Source organism: Triticum aestivum, chromosome 4B (genome assembly GCF_018294505.1).
Source record: "Triticum aestivum cultivar Chinese Spring chromosome 4B, IWGSC CS RefSeq v2.1, whole genome shotgun sequence".
Lineage (NCBI taxonomy): Eukaryota > Viridiplantae > Streptophyta > Magnoliopsida > Poales > Poaceae > Triticum > Triticum aestivum.
In genome coordinates, this window is record NC_057804.1 from 106,479,527 (window position 1) to 106,494,154 (window position 14,628).

At 48.0% G+C, this 14,628-nt stretch overlaps 1 protein-coding gene across 1 annotated transcript; it reads left to right on the top strand.

The window, feature by feature from the left end:
• Window positions 1-368: 368 nt before the first annotated feature.
• Window positions 369-4,401, top strand: LOC123091307 (aldehyde dehydrogenase family 3 member H1). The gene is made up of 10 exons (XM_044512783.1): window positions 369-727; window positions 1,703-1,771; window positions 1,931-2,027; window positions 2,557-2,763; window positions 2,851-2,966; window positions 3,048-3,152; window positions 3,249-3,421; window positions 3,525-3,615; window positions 3,739-3,888; window positions 3,966-4,401. Exons 1-10 carry the CDS (start codon window positions 536-538, stop codon window positions 4,209-4,211), a joined length of 1,446 nt encoding a protein of 481 aa, XP_044368718.1. The 5' UTR covers window positions 369-535; the 3' UTR covers window positions 4,212-4,401.
• Window positions 4,402-14,628: the final 10,227 nt, after the last annotated feature.

Consider the following 14,628-nt stretch of genomic DNA (forward strand, 5'->3'; position numbering starts at 1 on the left):
ATATCGCACCATTCGGCCGCGTGGATCGACTTGTGTTGGGTGCACCTAGTCAATGAAAGAAATAGATGGGACAAAACTCGCACCATGTCGCTCGCGCCTCGTTGTCTCCGGCGGCTTCCTGTGATCCTGTCTGCGTCACTCGCAAGATTCCAACGAACAGATTAGATATCTAGGCATAGTAGTATAGATGGAGAAAAAAAAGTCTAAACAGATGTCATCGGCCCGCCGGCCGGTGGAGAAGATATCAACAGTTTGATGGTGTATCTTCCTTTTATTATCTTCTAATTCTAATAATCTGGTGATATTATTTTTCAAACCAACGCAACAAACCAATCAGGGCGTATATATAGGGAAGGGTCCAACTCCATCTCCGTCTCCATCTCCATCCCTGGGTTGGGTTGGGTGCACACTTCTCTCCCACCCCCACCAGGCCACCACCATCTCTCCCTCCCCTGTTTCTCGCCTTATCTCCATTGCCGCCTGCCGCGCGCTTCAGCTAGCCCAGCCGAGGAACGAGGAGGAGCGGGTTGCTGTCATGGCGGCGTCGGCGGCGGCGGTGATGGAGGAGCTGCGGGGTAGCTTCAGAGAGGGGCGGACGCGGCCGGCCGAGTGGCGGACGGCGCAGCTCAGGGCGCTCGTCAGGATGATCGAGGAGAAGGAGGACGACATCAGCAACGCGCTCCACGCCGACCTCGCCAAGCCGCGCATGGAGGCCTACCTCCACGAGGTATGTCGCAGCTCCATCTCCATGCCGAATCTCCAAGTTGACTCCAGCAGGATAGGAAGATTCTTGGGTTGGTAAGAACTGGAACGGAATTCCAGCTCTGCCTGCATGATTCTCTCTTCCCCCCCGTGCCCGTGCGTGATTGCGTCCGGTTTATCAATCCATGGAAGTAGATTTTATTTATCATCGGAGCTTGCCGGCGCTGGATCAGTAAAGTTATTCTTACGCCGCAATACAATTGGTCCCGTGAAGTTCGTCTGGACTTTCCCGTATCCGATTTTGAATGAAGCAGTGAAGTTCTTCCCATTAATTGTTCGTCTTGCACAGATACTCCTCACAACTCACAAGATTCGTTTTGTCTTTGGACCATCTTTCCTGCTCCTCGGCCGAATTAGTTCAATCAGGCTACTCCGTTAATCGAAACCTTGGCGGGGTTGTTGGCCAGCGGTGGCTTTGGGAAAGTTAGGCGTGTTAGTCCCTTTCCTCGCAACTCCCGGAAAGGGTTGCGTGCCAAAATAAATAATTAAATGATTACTCCTCCATTGCCGGCGGCGTCCCTTCCAAGAAAACCCTCGCTTTGTTTGCTCCCGTGTCAGACAAAGTCTGCGTCCTCAATCAAATATCCCGCCTGCGTAAACATTTTTTGTGTTTCCCCAAATTTTCAATTTGGGGAGCAGATGCAACTTGCATCAGTTTCTACTACGTGCTCTCTTCTTGCAAAGACTTCCGTTGAAATATCATATTCGTCTGAGGCAGGGGTTCCTAAGCTGGCCAGTCACAGTCTGCAGTTACTCAAGCATTGCCTTTACTATCAAGCTAGGACTAGGAAATGCCATACTGGTCAAATTTGGTGATTGCAATCTGTAAAACAACAGATGTAAATGAACAGAGAAGCATGATTGCTTCACAACACGTTTTTGCCGGCCTAGTAAATGACGATGACCACATGTTGTTGACATCTGTCTGTTCATGACTCAGATATCGCTGGCGAAAGGGGCCTGTATGTTTGCCTTGAAGGGGCTCAAGAATTGGATGAAGCCCGACAAGGTAGGGAAATCCATTCTCCACACGTTACTGATTACATTCGTTTGTAAACAAAATCCATTGTTTTTTGCTGATATGGGGTGTGTGAACTTTACTACTATATATACATATATATATATATATATATATATATATATATATATATATATATATATATTCCAGGTACCTTCTGCCATAACTACATTCCCATCCACTGCTCAAATCGTGCCGGAGCCCCTGGGTGTCGTTCTCGTCATATCAGCCTGGAACTATCCTTTCTGTAAGTCAATGGCATTGAAGAGGGATTTTAATCCATGCAATTCGTGTGGGAGAGGCTACGAGGATACACTATTTAACCATTGATTAATCTGTTGCCTGATGGCGCTGGAGGTTTATGGCATGAGTTTGATATGCTCCCGTGTCCCGCGCTCAAGGATTGGCTACATGCCAATCTGTTTCGTAGTTGGTACCTTTCCTTTTCGTCAAACAGACATCGATTTCTGCAGTTATGCTCTAACGCAATCTTATGTCACAAGTCCGGATTTTTTTCAACACATGCGCATTACGACAGGCAGGTTTCGACAGTCTTAATTATGGTGCCATTACATTTTTGGTGACCAAAAAAATATTTTTAGTTATTATTTTACCATCTAAACACTTGATATCTTGGGACTGATGCTTTCGACCAGTTGAATTTGGTCAGAAATTGTAAATTAGTTTCCCCCTTCTGTATTGAGTGTTTTTTGCCTGTTAGATTCCTGGATGACCGTTCGATATTAAGATGACTAATAATCTCACCTTCGTTATAGTGCTATCCATCGAGCCCGTCATTGGAGCAATTGCTGCTGGGAATGCTGTTGTGCTGAAGCCATCAGAAATTGCGCCAGCAACATCGTCATTGTTCGCGAAGCTGCTACCAGAGTACGTTGATAGCTCGTGTATAAAAGTTGTGGAGGGAGGTGTCACTGAAACAGGTGCACTCTTAGAACAAAAATGGGATAAGATCTTCTACACAGGTTAAGTTCTTACCTGTCAAATAGTTTCTGCTTCTTCAATTAATGCTGCTGTGTTTCTAACAGTGCACTCGTTCATTTGAACTGCAGGAAATGGTAATGTAGCCCGCGTAGTGTTGGCAGCAGCTGCGAAGCATCTAACCCCTGTTGCTCTGGAGCTCGGTGGAAAATGCCCTGTTATTGTTGACTCTAACGTCGATTTGCATGTAAGCGATATCTAAAAATATTGTCAACTCTTACAACAAAAAGTAGTCTTTTGGTTTTCTTAACAGAGATTTTCCTTCAAGGTTGCTGCTAAGAGGATTGCTGTTGGTAAATGGGGCTGTAACAATGGCCAGGCATGCATTGCTCCCGATTACATCATAACGACAAAAGCGTTCGTTACAGAGCTGGTATCTACACTACTATTATAACTACCAGCCAAATAATTGCTTGTGCCAACTGAAGTTCTATATATAGCTTATATCTATGAAATAAACTTTGTACAGGTTGACTCTTTGAAAAGAGTCTTGGAAAGGTTCTACGGGGAGGATCCGTTGCAATCGGCGGACCTGTCTCGTATTGTGAATATTAGCCATTTCGGACGATTAACGAAGTTGATAGACGACAAAGAAGTTGCCACCAAGATTCAGCTCGGTGGCCAGACAGATCAGGAGCAACTGTGAGAACTTGACAATTTATAGCGTGAACTTTCAGTCACAAACTCACAGTTGGGTTCTGGAAGGTGTTTAATTGAGTGCTAACTTTTGTTTCTTATGTCGCAGAAAAATAGCTCCTACGGTGTTGGTAGATGTTCCTCTTGATACAGCACTTATGACAGGGGAAATATTTGGCCCATTGCTTCCAATTATAACGGTTAGTACTCCTCTGCCTTGATTTGAGACAATAAGTAGTGTTCCTAGAGTGCACTGAAGTCTGCTTGACAATATTCAGAATTAAACCCAACTCTGTTTGGATTCTTTGAACTATGGTTGTCAGGTCGACAAGATTGAAGAAAGCATCGCACACATCAACGCTGGGGCGAAGCCACTCGCAGCCTACCTCTTCACCAAGGACAAGAAACTGCAACAAGATTTCGTCTCAAACGTCTCGGCAGGAGGCATGCTCGTCAACGACGTCGCCTTACACGTAACTGCTCATGAACTCTGTTAATCAATCTTCTGAACCAATAGCATGCTTCCTCCTGAACACATAACATTTTGCAGCTGACGAACCCACATTTGCCGTTCGGTGGCGTGGGCGACAGCGGCATGGGGTCGTACCACGGCAAGTTCAGCTTCGACTGCTTCACCCACAGAAAGGCGGTGCTGATCCGCGGGTTCGGTGGCGAGGCGAATGCAAGGTACCCGCCCTACACAGCAGAGAAGCAGAGGATCTTGAGGGGCCTCATCAAGGGCAGCTTCTTTGCGCTGATCCTTGCGCTTCTGGGGTTCCCGAGGGAGAAGCGTTAGCTGAGTTGAGCTCCCTCCCTTCTCCAGTACAGCATAGCAGGATTGTTCATGTTCATGAGGGCGATGTGGTGCACTTCTGCACTGTGAAGCGCCAGTGCGCGAGTGTGTTCAACAGGTGTAAAATATGGGACTATCATCGGATTTCTGGATGTAATTTAATTTTACATAAATAAACCTGGTTTGCTAGTTACTCTAGCGTGAAGGATGAAGAGGATTATGCCCTGCTTGCAAGAATTGTCCGTAATGATTCATCATTTCATTGCATTGTGAGACTTTCTGCATTTGTTAGTTAAGGGAGTTTAGAACAAGCTTGACAGCCCGAAGGACCGGTTGCACAAAAACCTACTCCCCGGCATAATACTACACAAATGAGTTACTCCCGTCAAACCCCAAATGAGTTACTCCACAGGGCTAAGCCGCCCAACAACACGAGCTGTTCGTCTCTAACTTAGAGACCATAGAGTCGACATGCGGGTGTTGAGCATGCTTGAAGTGGACACGCCAGAGATCGGCATCATCCCGGCAGCACTTGAGGGTGGTCACAAGCGACTGAGCATTGTTTCGGAACACGACCTCGTTCCTTCTCTTCCATAGACGCCAACAGCAAAGCATCACGAAGGCGGACGGCGAGGCCGCCCCAACTGCAGGAGAGGCGTCGAACTGGTTGAGGGAGGCCACTGAGGCGCCGGCCGTTGTCAGCCCCAGACGTGTCCAGAAGCACACCGCGAACGGACATCCGAAGATGAGGTGATCGGCAGTTTCCAGAGCTGCAGGGCAGCAGGGGCACCCAGCTTCCGCCGCGGTGAGAATGGTCTTCCGCAGGCGTCCCGCGTGTGCACCCGCGCCATGGTGAGCAGCCAACAGAAGAAGATCCTCGCATTGTGTTCATTCCAAATCTCTCAAGCAACAAGCATGTTGAGCGAAGCCATAGCCTTTTGGCAAGCGAGGCCATCATGCACAATGCCATACCATCAAGATTTGACGCCCAGGAAGCCATGCCAAACGTCCTTGTAGCTGCATGCTCCCCCACCTTAATGGAGAATCTGAACTTGAAGAGGAGGTGTGGTGCCGACTCCAATACTTGGTTACGAAGTGGGCAGTTGCCGCAATTTGGCCAACCCCGCCTCGTGAGACGATCGGCCATCCGCGACTATTCTGCACGACTAGCCAAGCAAAAAACTTACACGCGGCGCCCAATTCTTCCAGATTGTGTGATGCGGAGCATCCCTCGCTCATCCTCATGGATGCATCTACATCTCCTTCAACACCACGTGGACCCATGACTTGAGCCCGCTCTAAGGCTATCGAAGATAAGGTGAACTCGCTCCTCTCCGAAATCCCTCTTCCTACTCACGAGACATGGCTACTACCTCAGACGGAAACTCTGTGTGTGATCAGGTACAACGCTGAAGAAGAAGCGACAGGCGTCAACTTTCTGCTCAGCCCGGAACCTACCCGGAACCTGGCCCGGAACTTCCGGCCTGCCCGGAGCTTCCAGCCTCCTTCGACATCGACCACCCCGGGCATGCCAACTTTTTGCTTAGCCCGGAACCTGCCCGGAACCTGGCTCGGAACTTCCGGCCCCCGGAACCTCCGGCCTTGCCCGGAACTTCCGGCCCCCGGAAGCCAGCCCTGCTTCACCCGTGCCAACTTTCGGCTTAGACCGGACCCTGCCCGGAACCTCCGGCGCCTGGAACTTCCGGCCTGGCCCGGAACTTCTGGCCCTGCCTGCGCGCAGCCACTTGGGCCGAGGCCCGTGTACCCTTCCGCCCCGTAGACTATATATACTCCCTCATCCCGTATGTTTTAGGGTTAGCATTGGATAGCTCATATTTGTGTGAGAGCCTTGCTCATCCACTTGGATACTTCTCCTCGGAGTTTAGGACCTCTTCGGAGAAGATCCCCCAAGCGGATTCAAGACCCCTTTCTAGGGAAGACCATCAAGACCTCTGTACGGAGAAGAACGGTGCCTTTGTATCCTTGCCTTTGTTGATTGTGGATCATGTGTATCTCTTTGTGTTCGGTGATCTAGCACTTGTGTGATTGATTCTATGTCGGTTTCGTGATTCTCTCTCGTTCTCCCCGTGTTTTCCCCTTTGTGCTTCCGTGTGTTCTTCGTGAATCTCCGTAGGATCCTCTCCAAACGTGAAAGATCGTCCAACTAGGGTTTTGCCCTACATCATATGGTATCAGAGCCACGTTGATCACGTTTTTGGAGCCCCTACCCCTCTTTTTCTAGCTTGATTTTGTTGTTTTCGTCCTAAATCCGAAAATCCCCACCAAAAATAGCCCCAATTTTTTTTGTGATTTGTTGGTGAGTTGAGATTTTGTTGGATTTGATCCATGGATTTGCTTTGTTTCGAGTGGATCTAGCTTCCCTGCCCTTCCTCCCTTCTAATTTCTTCTTTTCCCCCCTCGGATTTGGGGGTTTTCCCAAGTTTTTCCGCCCAAATCCGCGATCTCGAAGTCTCTGCTTTTGGCAGATTCCCGAACCCCGAACTTCCGGCCTTGCCCGGAACTTCCGGCCCCCGGACCTTCCGATCATCCCCGGAACTTCCGGACTCCGGAACTTCCGTCTTGCCCGGAACTTCCGGCCTAGACAGAACGGTTGCACTTCTTCGACACTTTCGCTACTTCGAAAACTTCGATCACGGTGCAGCGGCATCTTCGCCAACGTACTGAAGACCGTGCACTGCGTCCCCATCTACTTCCGCATCCGTTTCAACCTTCAACCGAAGCAAGGATGGTAACATCGACGACATCTTTGTCATACCTTGCAATTGCATTGATAATCCACATTGCCTCATTTTGCGTAGCTTACCTATCGAGACTAGCCATTGAGTATTGCAGGCAACGTGACTTGTGCACATTAGGGATCATACTCCATAAGAATACATACCATACCATAGTGGTGCATATCTTGGGATCCACTTGTGTGTCACAAAGTTGTCATAGCATACACAATTGCTATCTTGGTTCGTAAAGTTTTGCATAAGAAAAGAGCTCAAAGAGTGAAAGAGCCACCCAAGCTTTTAAGCAAAGAGGAAAGATAAGCAAAGAGCTTATGAACAAGAACCATAGCATCATACTGCATTAAGATTGTCATATTGGATCATCTTGGATCATTGCACCGAAATACCATACATATAGCATACTTGGGATAGAGATAGTTGCATTTTTGCCTAGTAGGTTGTGCACAAGTTTGCGTATCCGCCTATTGTGCAATCGTGCTAGCGTCTCTCTAATATTGTGCAACAAGAGCATTTTCGTGGTTTCCACATTTTGGCTCACTTTTGGATTGCACAATCCCACTTATCTATTTGCGTGTATGTTTCTGTGTACCCATACTTGCTTGGTCTACTTGTTGCATTTGCAAATTTATGAACCTTTTCCAACATTATTGAAGCTCACTTACTATTGCATCAAATTTTGTGCCACCATCCTAACCAAGCTCCACCAAAAGCTTTTTACGTGTGTAGGTGTGCGAACCGACAAGAATTGGTACCAAAAGTGCTATTTCATTGTCCGCATTGGAGTGAACTTGATTCATTTTCAACTTCGGTCAAGGTACATTTGGTACACGTTCTTTTCCTTCGACCACTCACATTTTATTTGCAATGATGGATAGGCCAAGTTCTTCTACAAATCCACCTCTCATCGAGAACGGCGACGACATGTCATCATTCATCACAAAGAGCCACCTTTTTGGTGCTCAAAGGGCGTTACACCAAGAGCAACAAGCTATGAGCGACCGCATCGACAACCTCGCCACCGACTTGCGACTCTCCGAGCAACGTGCAAGAGACTACTTCGACAACAAGTTCGACTCCCACAAGCAAGAGAATGATGCAAGAATGGACGAGATCCGCGCCTTGATGAGGAACCGGCATCATTTCACTTCTTCACCCTCAAGACGGAGCCGCTCGAGTCGACACTCCGACGACACCTTCTCCGGCTCAAGTACACCGTCATCGACCATTCTTCGATGAGCCGCGCGTCAAGACCGACATGCATCTCGGAACCCGCTACATGACAAGCATTCCCAAGAGCAAGTTGATGAGCAAGTTCCTCGTCCTCAATCAAACCAAGTCGCTTTTGCTCAAGCTCAAGAACGGCAATGACTACGACGCCAAGAAGAAGAACGAGCACGCCTACACCAAGAGGAACAAGACGCCGAGGCTCAACGTCTTCAACAACAACAACGAGAAGCGCAAGCTCTTGAGGCGCAACGTGCCCTTCAAGAATCAAGTCGAGCCATCGCCAACCGCAATCGCGAACGGCGCAATCTAGAGGAAGCTCTTCGAGAAGAAATCCAAGAGAGGAACTATCAACCGAATGTGTAATGTCAAGCTCCACAAGCTCCTCCACAAGCTCGTCAAGATCCACCTCAACCTGAAGTTCAACAAGAGCAAGTTGATCATGGTCTTCATCCACGACAAGAGCAACATGAGGATGACTATCCTCCACGTCAAGGGCGTCATCATCACCATCGCCAACAACACAATGAAGAGCAACGCTACGGAAAACTCAAATTCACAATGCCCAAGTTCAACGGAAGCAATGATCCCGAAGAATACCTCTCATGGGCATTGAAGGTCGACAAAATTTTCCGCTTGCACAACTATGAGGAAGAGAAGAAGATCGCTATGGCATCACTTGAGTTCCAAGACTATGTGCTCATATGGTGGGAACAAGTCCTTGAGCGCCGTGAAGCAAGAGATGAACCACCTATCACCACTTGGGCTCAAATGAAGGAAGTCATGCGAGCACGTTTTATGCCAACCTACTACAACCGCGATCTCTTCAAGAAGCTACAACTCCTCAAGCAAGGAAAAAAGAGTGTTGAAGAATACTACAAGGAAATGGAGATTGCCATGATTCGAGCCAATGTCATGGAAGATGATGAGCAAACAATAGCACGTTTCTTGAATGGTCTCAATCATCCCATCAAGAAGATTGCCGACTTCCAACCCTACTCCAACTTCATTGAGCTCGTGCATCAAGCTACAAAAGCGGAATGTCAAGTGCAAGATGACTTCAAGTACGCCAAGTACTCATCCAGGACATACGGTTTCTCCAACATCCAAGCTTCAACAACTCCTCCAACATCTACGTCAACCAAACCTTCTCCAAGCAATGACGACAAGTCAAGTTACAAGAAAACTTCGTCAAGTTCAAGTCATCTTCCTCCTAATACAAGCAACTTCAAGCCGCGTGCTTCATCTTCTACTCCAACCGATGAGACCGTCAAGACAAGCTCCTTCAAGTGTTTCACTTGCGGCGGCCGAGGCCACAAGTCCTATCAATGCATGAACAAGCGCACCATGATCCTCAACGAAGATGGCACATATGACTCCATGAGTGAAGAGGAGATGGAAGCCCTTGAGCAAGTGGCCATGCACCGGCGCGTGAACGAGGATGAAGATGATCAAGTCTTTTGTGATGAGGATTCGAGCCCCGCTCTCGTTGTCTCCAAGGTCTTGACTCTTCAACATCAACAAGAAGAAGACCAACGATGCCACATCTTCCACACAAAGGCCGGCATCAATGGAAGGTCCGTCAAGGTCATCATCGATGGAGGTAGTTGCCACAACTTGGCAAGTGAAGAACTATGCTCCAAGCTTCAATTGGTCAAGAGGAAGCACCCACACCCCTACAAGGTTCAATGGCTGTGACTCCGGCACTATACGAGTTGAGCATACGGTCCAAGTATCCTTCAAAATTGGTGCTTATGAAGACACTTTGGAGTGTGATGTGGTCCCAATGACAGTTTGCCACCTCCTTCTTGGTCGACCATGGCAATTCGACCGTGGGGTCATCCATAATGGGCGCACCAATCACTATAGCTTCAAGATGAAAGGGAAGGAATACATGCTACGACCTATGTCTCCTAATCAAGTGATAGCCGACAAGCAAGCCACCAATCATGGAGGGAAGAGTGAAAAAGTGATCCAACCAAAAGTGAGTGAGAGCCACAAGCCAAACTTGAGCGCCTCTTCACCTAGAGAGAAAAATCTAATCCTATTTGCCACCAAAAGTGAGATGAGAGAAGTGTGTGAGGACCCATCGAGTGTGAGTCACTTTGTCCTTGTGTGCAAGGATGGAGAACCAAAAACTAACACCATTCACGAGCTACCGTTGGTGTTTCAATCTCTTTTGCAGGAATTCCAAGATGTTTTCCCCGATGAGCTGCCTCCGGGTCTACCTCCTCTTCGAGGAATTGAGCATCGAATCGACCTCATCCCCGGAGCGCCACTTCCAAACAAGGCTCCATACCGTGTCAATCCCGAAGAAACCAAGGAGATTCAACGGCAAGTACAACAACTAATCGACAACGGTCATGTACGTGAAAGCTTAAGCCCTTGTGCCGTTCCCGTTATACTTGTGCCTAAGCCCGATGGAAGTTTTCGATTATGTTCCGATTGTAGACCCATAAATGCTATTACCATTCGCTATAGGCATCCCATTCCTCGCTTAGATGGTATGCTTGATGAACTTAGTGGAGCCAACTTTTTCTCAAAAATTGATCTTAAAAGTGGCTATTATCAAATCCGCATCCAAGAAGGTGATGAATGGAAAACTGCTTTCAAAACCAAAATTTGGCTTGTATGAGTGGTTAGTGATGCCTATGGGTTTGTCGGAAGCACCCGGAACTTTCGTGCGTCATATGCATCATGTGCTTAGACCTTATATTGGAATCTTAGTTGTGGTTTACTTTGATGATATTCTTGTGTTTAGCAAAACCATGAAAGAGCACATTAATCATGTAAAATCTGTTTTGCAAACTCTTCGCAAGGAAAGCCTTTATGAGAACTTGGAAAAATGCACTTTTGGCGTTGACAAAGTGGTTTTCTTGGGTTTCGTTGTCTCTTCCAAGGGTTTCCATGTTGATGTAACTAAAATTGAAGCAATTAAAACTTGGCCCCAACCCACCAATTTGCAACAAGTGCGGAGTTTTCTTGGTTTTGCAGGATTTTATCGCCGCTTTGTGAAAAACTTTAGCACAATTGCCGCTCCTTTACATGCTTTGAGTAAGAAGAATACTCCTTTTGTTTGGGGATCTTTGCAATCCAACGCTTTTGATGAGCTCAAGTCTTTGCTTACTCATGCACCGATTCTTGCTTTACCCAACTTTCGAAAAACTTTTGAGGTTCATTGTGATGCAAGTGGTACCGGAATTGGCGGAGTTTTGATGCAAGAAAAACAAGACATAGCTTATTTTAGTGAAAAACTCTCCGGTGCTCAACTTAACTATCCCATCTATGACAAAGAATTATATGCTTTAGTGTGTGTCCTACATGTTTGGGAACATTATCTTAGACCTCATGAGTTTGTCATCCATACCGATCATGAAACACTTAAGTACTTAAAAGGTCAAACTAAGTTGAACAAGCGTCATGCCAAATGGAGTGAATTTATTGAATATTTCCCATATGTGATCAAGTACATTAAGGGTAAGGAGAATGTAGTTGCCGATGCACTTTCACGCATATGTACGCTTGTCACTAAACTTGAGTTGAATGTTATTGGCTTTGAGCACATAAAAGACTTGTATGCTAATGATCCATCTTTTGCACCTCATTATGCTAAATGTTTGACGCATACATCTTGGGAACAATATTACATCAAGGATGGTTATCTTATGAGAGCTAACAAACTATGCATTCCCGAGTCTTCTCTTCGTTTACTCCTTTTGCAAGAGGCTCATGGAGGTGGACTCATGGGACACTTTGGACGCGACAAGACTTTCGCCACGCTCTCCAAGAACTACTTTTAGCCCAAGATGTTCCGCGACGTCTCACGCTTCACCACCCGATGCTCTACATGTCGCAAAGCTAAGTATAAAGCTCAATCTCATGGTCTTTACATGCCTCTTCCTATTCCTTATCAACCATGGGAAGACATTAGTATGGATTTTGTACTTGGTTTGCCTAGGACTCAAAATGGAAGGGATTCCGTGTTTGTCGTTGTGGACAGATTTTCTAAAATGACACATTTCATTCCTTGCAACAAGATAGACGATGCTTCACATATTGCCAATCTATTTTGTAGGGAAATCCTGCGACTTCATGGAGTGCCAAAGACAATTGTCTCGGACCGCGACGTCAAGTTCTTGAGTTACTTTTGGAAGACCCTATGCGCCAAGCTCGGCATCAAGCTATTGTTCTCTTCGGCATACCATCCTCAAACCGATGGCCAAACGGAGGTGACAAACCGTACACTCTCCACTCTACTTCGCGTGTTGATCAAGAGGAACATCAAGGAGTGGGAAGAGTGCCTACCCATCGCCGAGTACGCCTACAACCGTGCAAGACATTCGACGACCGGCAAGTCCCCCTTCGAGGTCGTCTACGGCTTCAACCCATTGTCCCCATTGGACATTCTACCTCTTCCTCTACAAGAGAAAACCAACCTCGATGCAAGTGCCCGTGCAAGCTACATCAAGAAGATGCATGAAGATACAAGGCACACCATCAAGTGACAAACACAACGACTAGCGACCAAGCTCAACGTCAACAAGCAACCCATGGTCTTCAACATTGGTGATCTAGTGTGGATACACCTTCGCAAGGACCGCTTCCCCATCGAACGCAAGTCCAAGCTTCTCCCTCGAGCCGACGGACCTTTCAAGGTGCTAGCATGCTACAACGACAACGCCTACAAGATTGACCTACCTCGAGACAAGTATAATGTGAGCGACATCTTCAACGTCAAGGACCTCGCACCTTACCATGGAGATGAAGTTTTTGATCCGAGGTCGGATCTCTCCCAAAGGGGAGGAGATGATGCAGAGCATCCCTCCCTCATCCCCATGGACGCATCTACGTCTCCTTCAACACCACGTGGACCCATGACTCGAGCCCGCTCTAAGGCTATCGAAGATAAGGTGAACTCGCTCCTCTCCGAAATCCCTCTTCCTACTCACGAGACATGGCTACTACCTCAGACGGAAACTCTGTGTGTGATCAGGTACAACGCTGAAGAAGAAGCGATAGGCGTCAACTTTCTGCTCAGCCCGGAACCTGCCCGGAACCTGGCCCAGAACTTCCGGCCCCCAGAACTTCTGGCCTGCCCGGAGCTTCCGGCCTCCTTCGACATCGACCACCCCGGGCATGCCAACCTTCTGCTTAGCCCGGAACCTGGCCCGGAACTTCCGGCCCCCGGAACCTCCGGCCTTGCCCGGAACTTCCGGCCCCCGGAAGCCAGCCCTGCTTCACCCGTGCCAACTTTCGGCTTAGACCGGACCCTGCCCGGAACCTCCGGCGCCCGAAACTTCCGGCCTGGCCCGGAACTTTCGGCCTGGCCCGGAACTTCTGGCCCTGCCTGTGCGCAGCCACTTGGGCCGAGGCCCGTGTACCCTTCCGCCCCGTAGACTATATATACTCCGTCATCCCGTACGTTTTAGGGTTAGCATTGGATAGCTCATATTTGTGTGAGAGCCTTGCTCATCCACTTGGATACTTCTCCTCGGAGTTCAGGACCTCTTCGGAGAAGATCCCCCAAGCGGATTGAAGACCCCTTTCTAGGGAAGACCATCAAGACCTCTATACGGAGAAGAACGGTGCCTTTGTATCCTTGCCTTTGTTGATTGTGGATCATGTGTATCTCTTTGTGTTCGGTGATCTAGCACTCGTGTGATTGATTCTATGTCGGTTTCATGATTCTCTCTCGTTCTCCCTGTGTTTTCCCCTTTGTGCTTCCGTGTGTTCTTCGTGAATCTCCGTAGGATCCTCTCCAAATGTGAAAGATCGTCCAACTAGGGTTTTGCCCTACATCATTGTGGTTTTGAAGCTCCTTGTCGTGGCACCAATGAGGTGCCACCTATGCCAAGGCCATGGAATAGGGACCCAAGGCGGTTAACTTTCAAGTAATGGTGTCAGCTGTCGTGAAGATGGGACAGAAGTGTCCAAAGCAAAGTAAATTACTGGATGTGCAACACTGTGGGTCCATTTGACAAACTGATTTGGTCCACCCAGGCTCATCATTTGTTGCTTTTGGATATGTCAATAATAAGAGATACAATGTGCTTTGGCCTTAGTCCCTCCAGCCAAGCCAATTCTGAGAAGCTCGCCTTGTTTCCATCTCCAACGGCGAGCTTAGTAAGCCCATGAAACACGTCCATGTCCTGTCCGTCGCATGGGTTCCGGTGCCAACCCACATTTTTGCCGGCGCTTCCTTAAAGCCACGACCATCCCAGGTGGAGCGGCGAGCAACTTGTCAAGGTGCAAGATCTCAAGGTCTCCAAAGTCGACGGGGCGGCACACCGCCATCCAAATAACTTTGCACTTGGCACCAGAGACCTGGTTGGAGCCGACCCAAAAGAATGCCCTACAGATCTTGTTAATGGCTTGTAACATCCCCACCGTTATGCCGAGCAATGTGGTGTGGTAGATTGTGATGGCGATGATGGCCAACT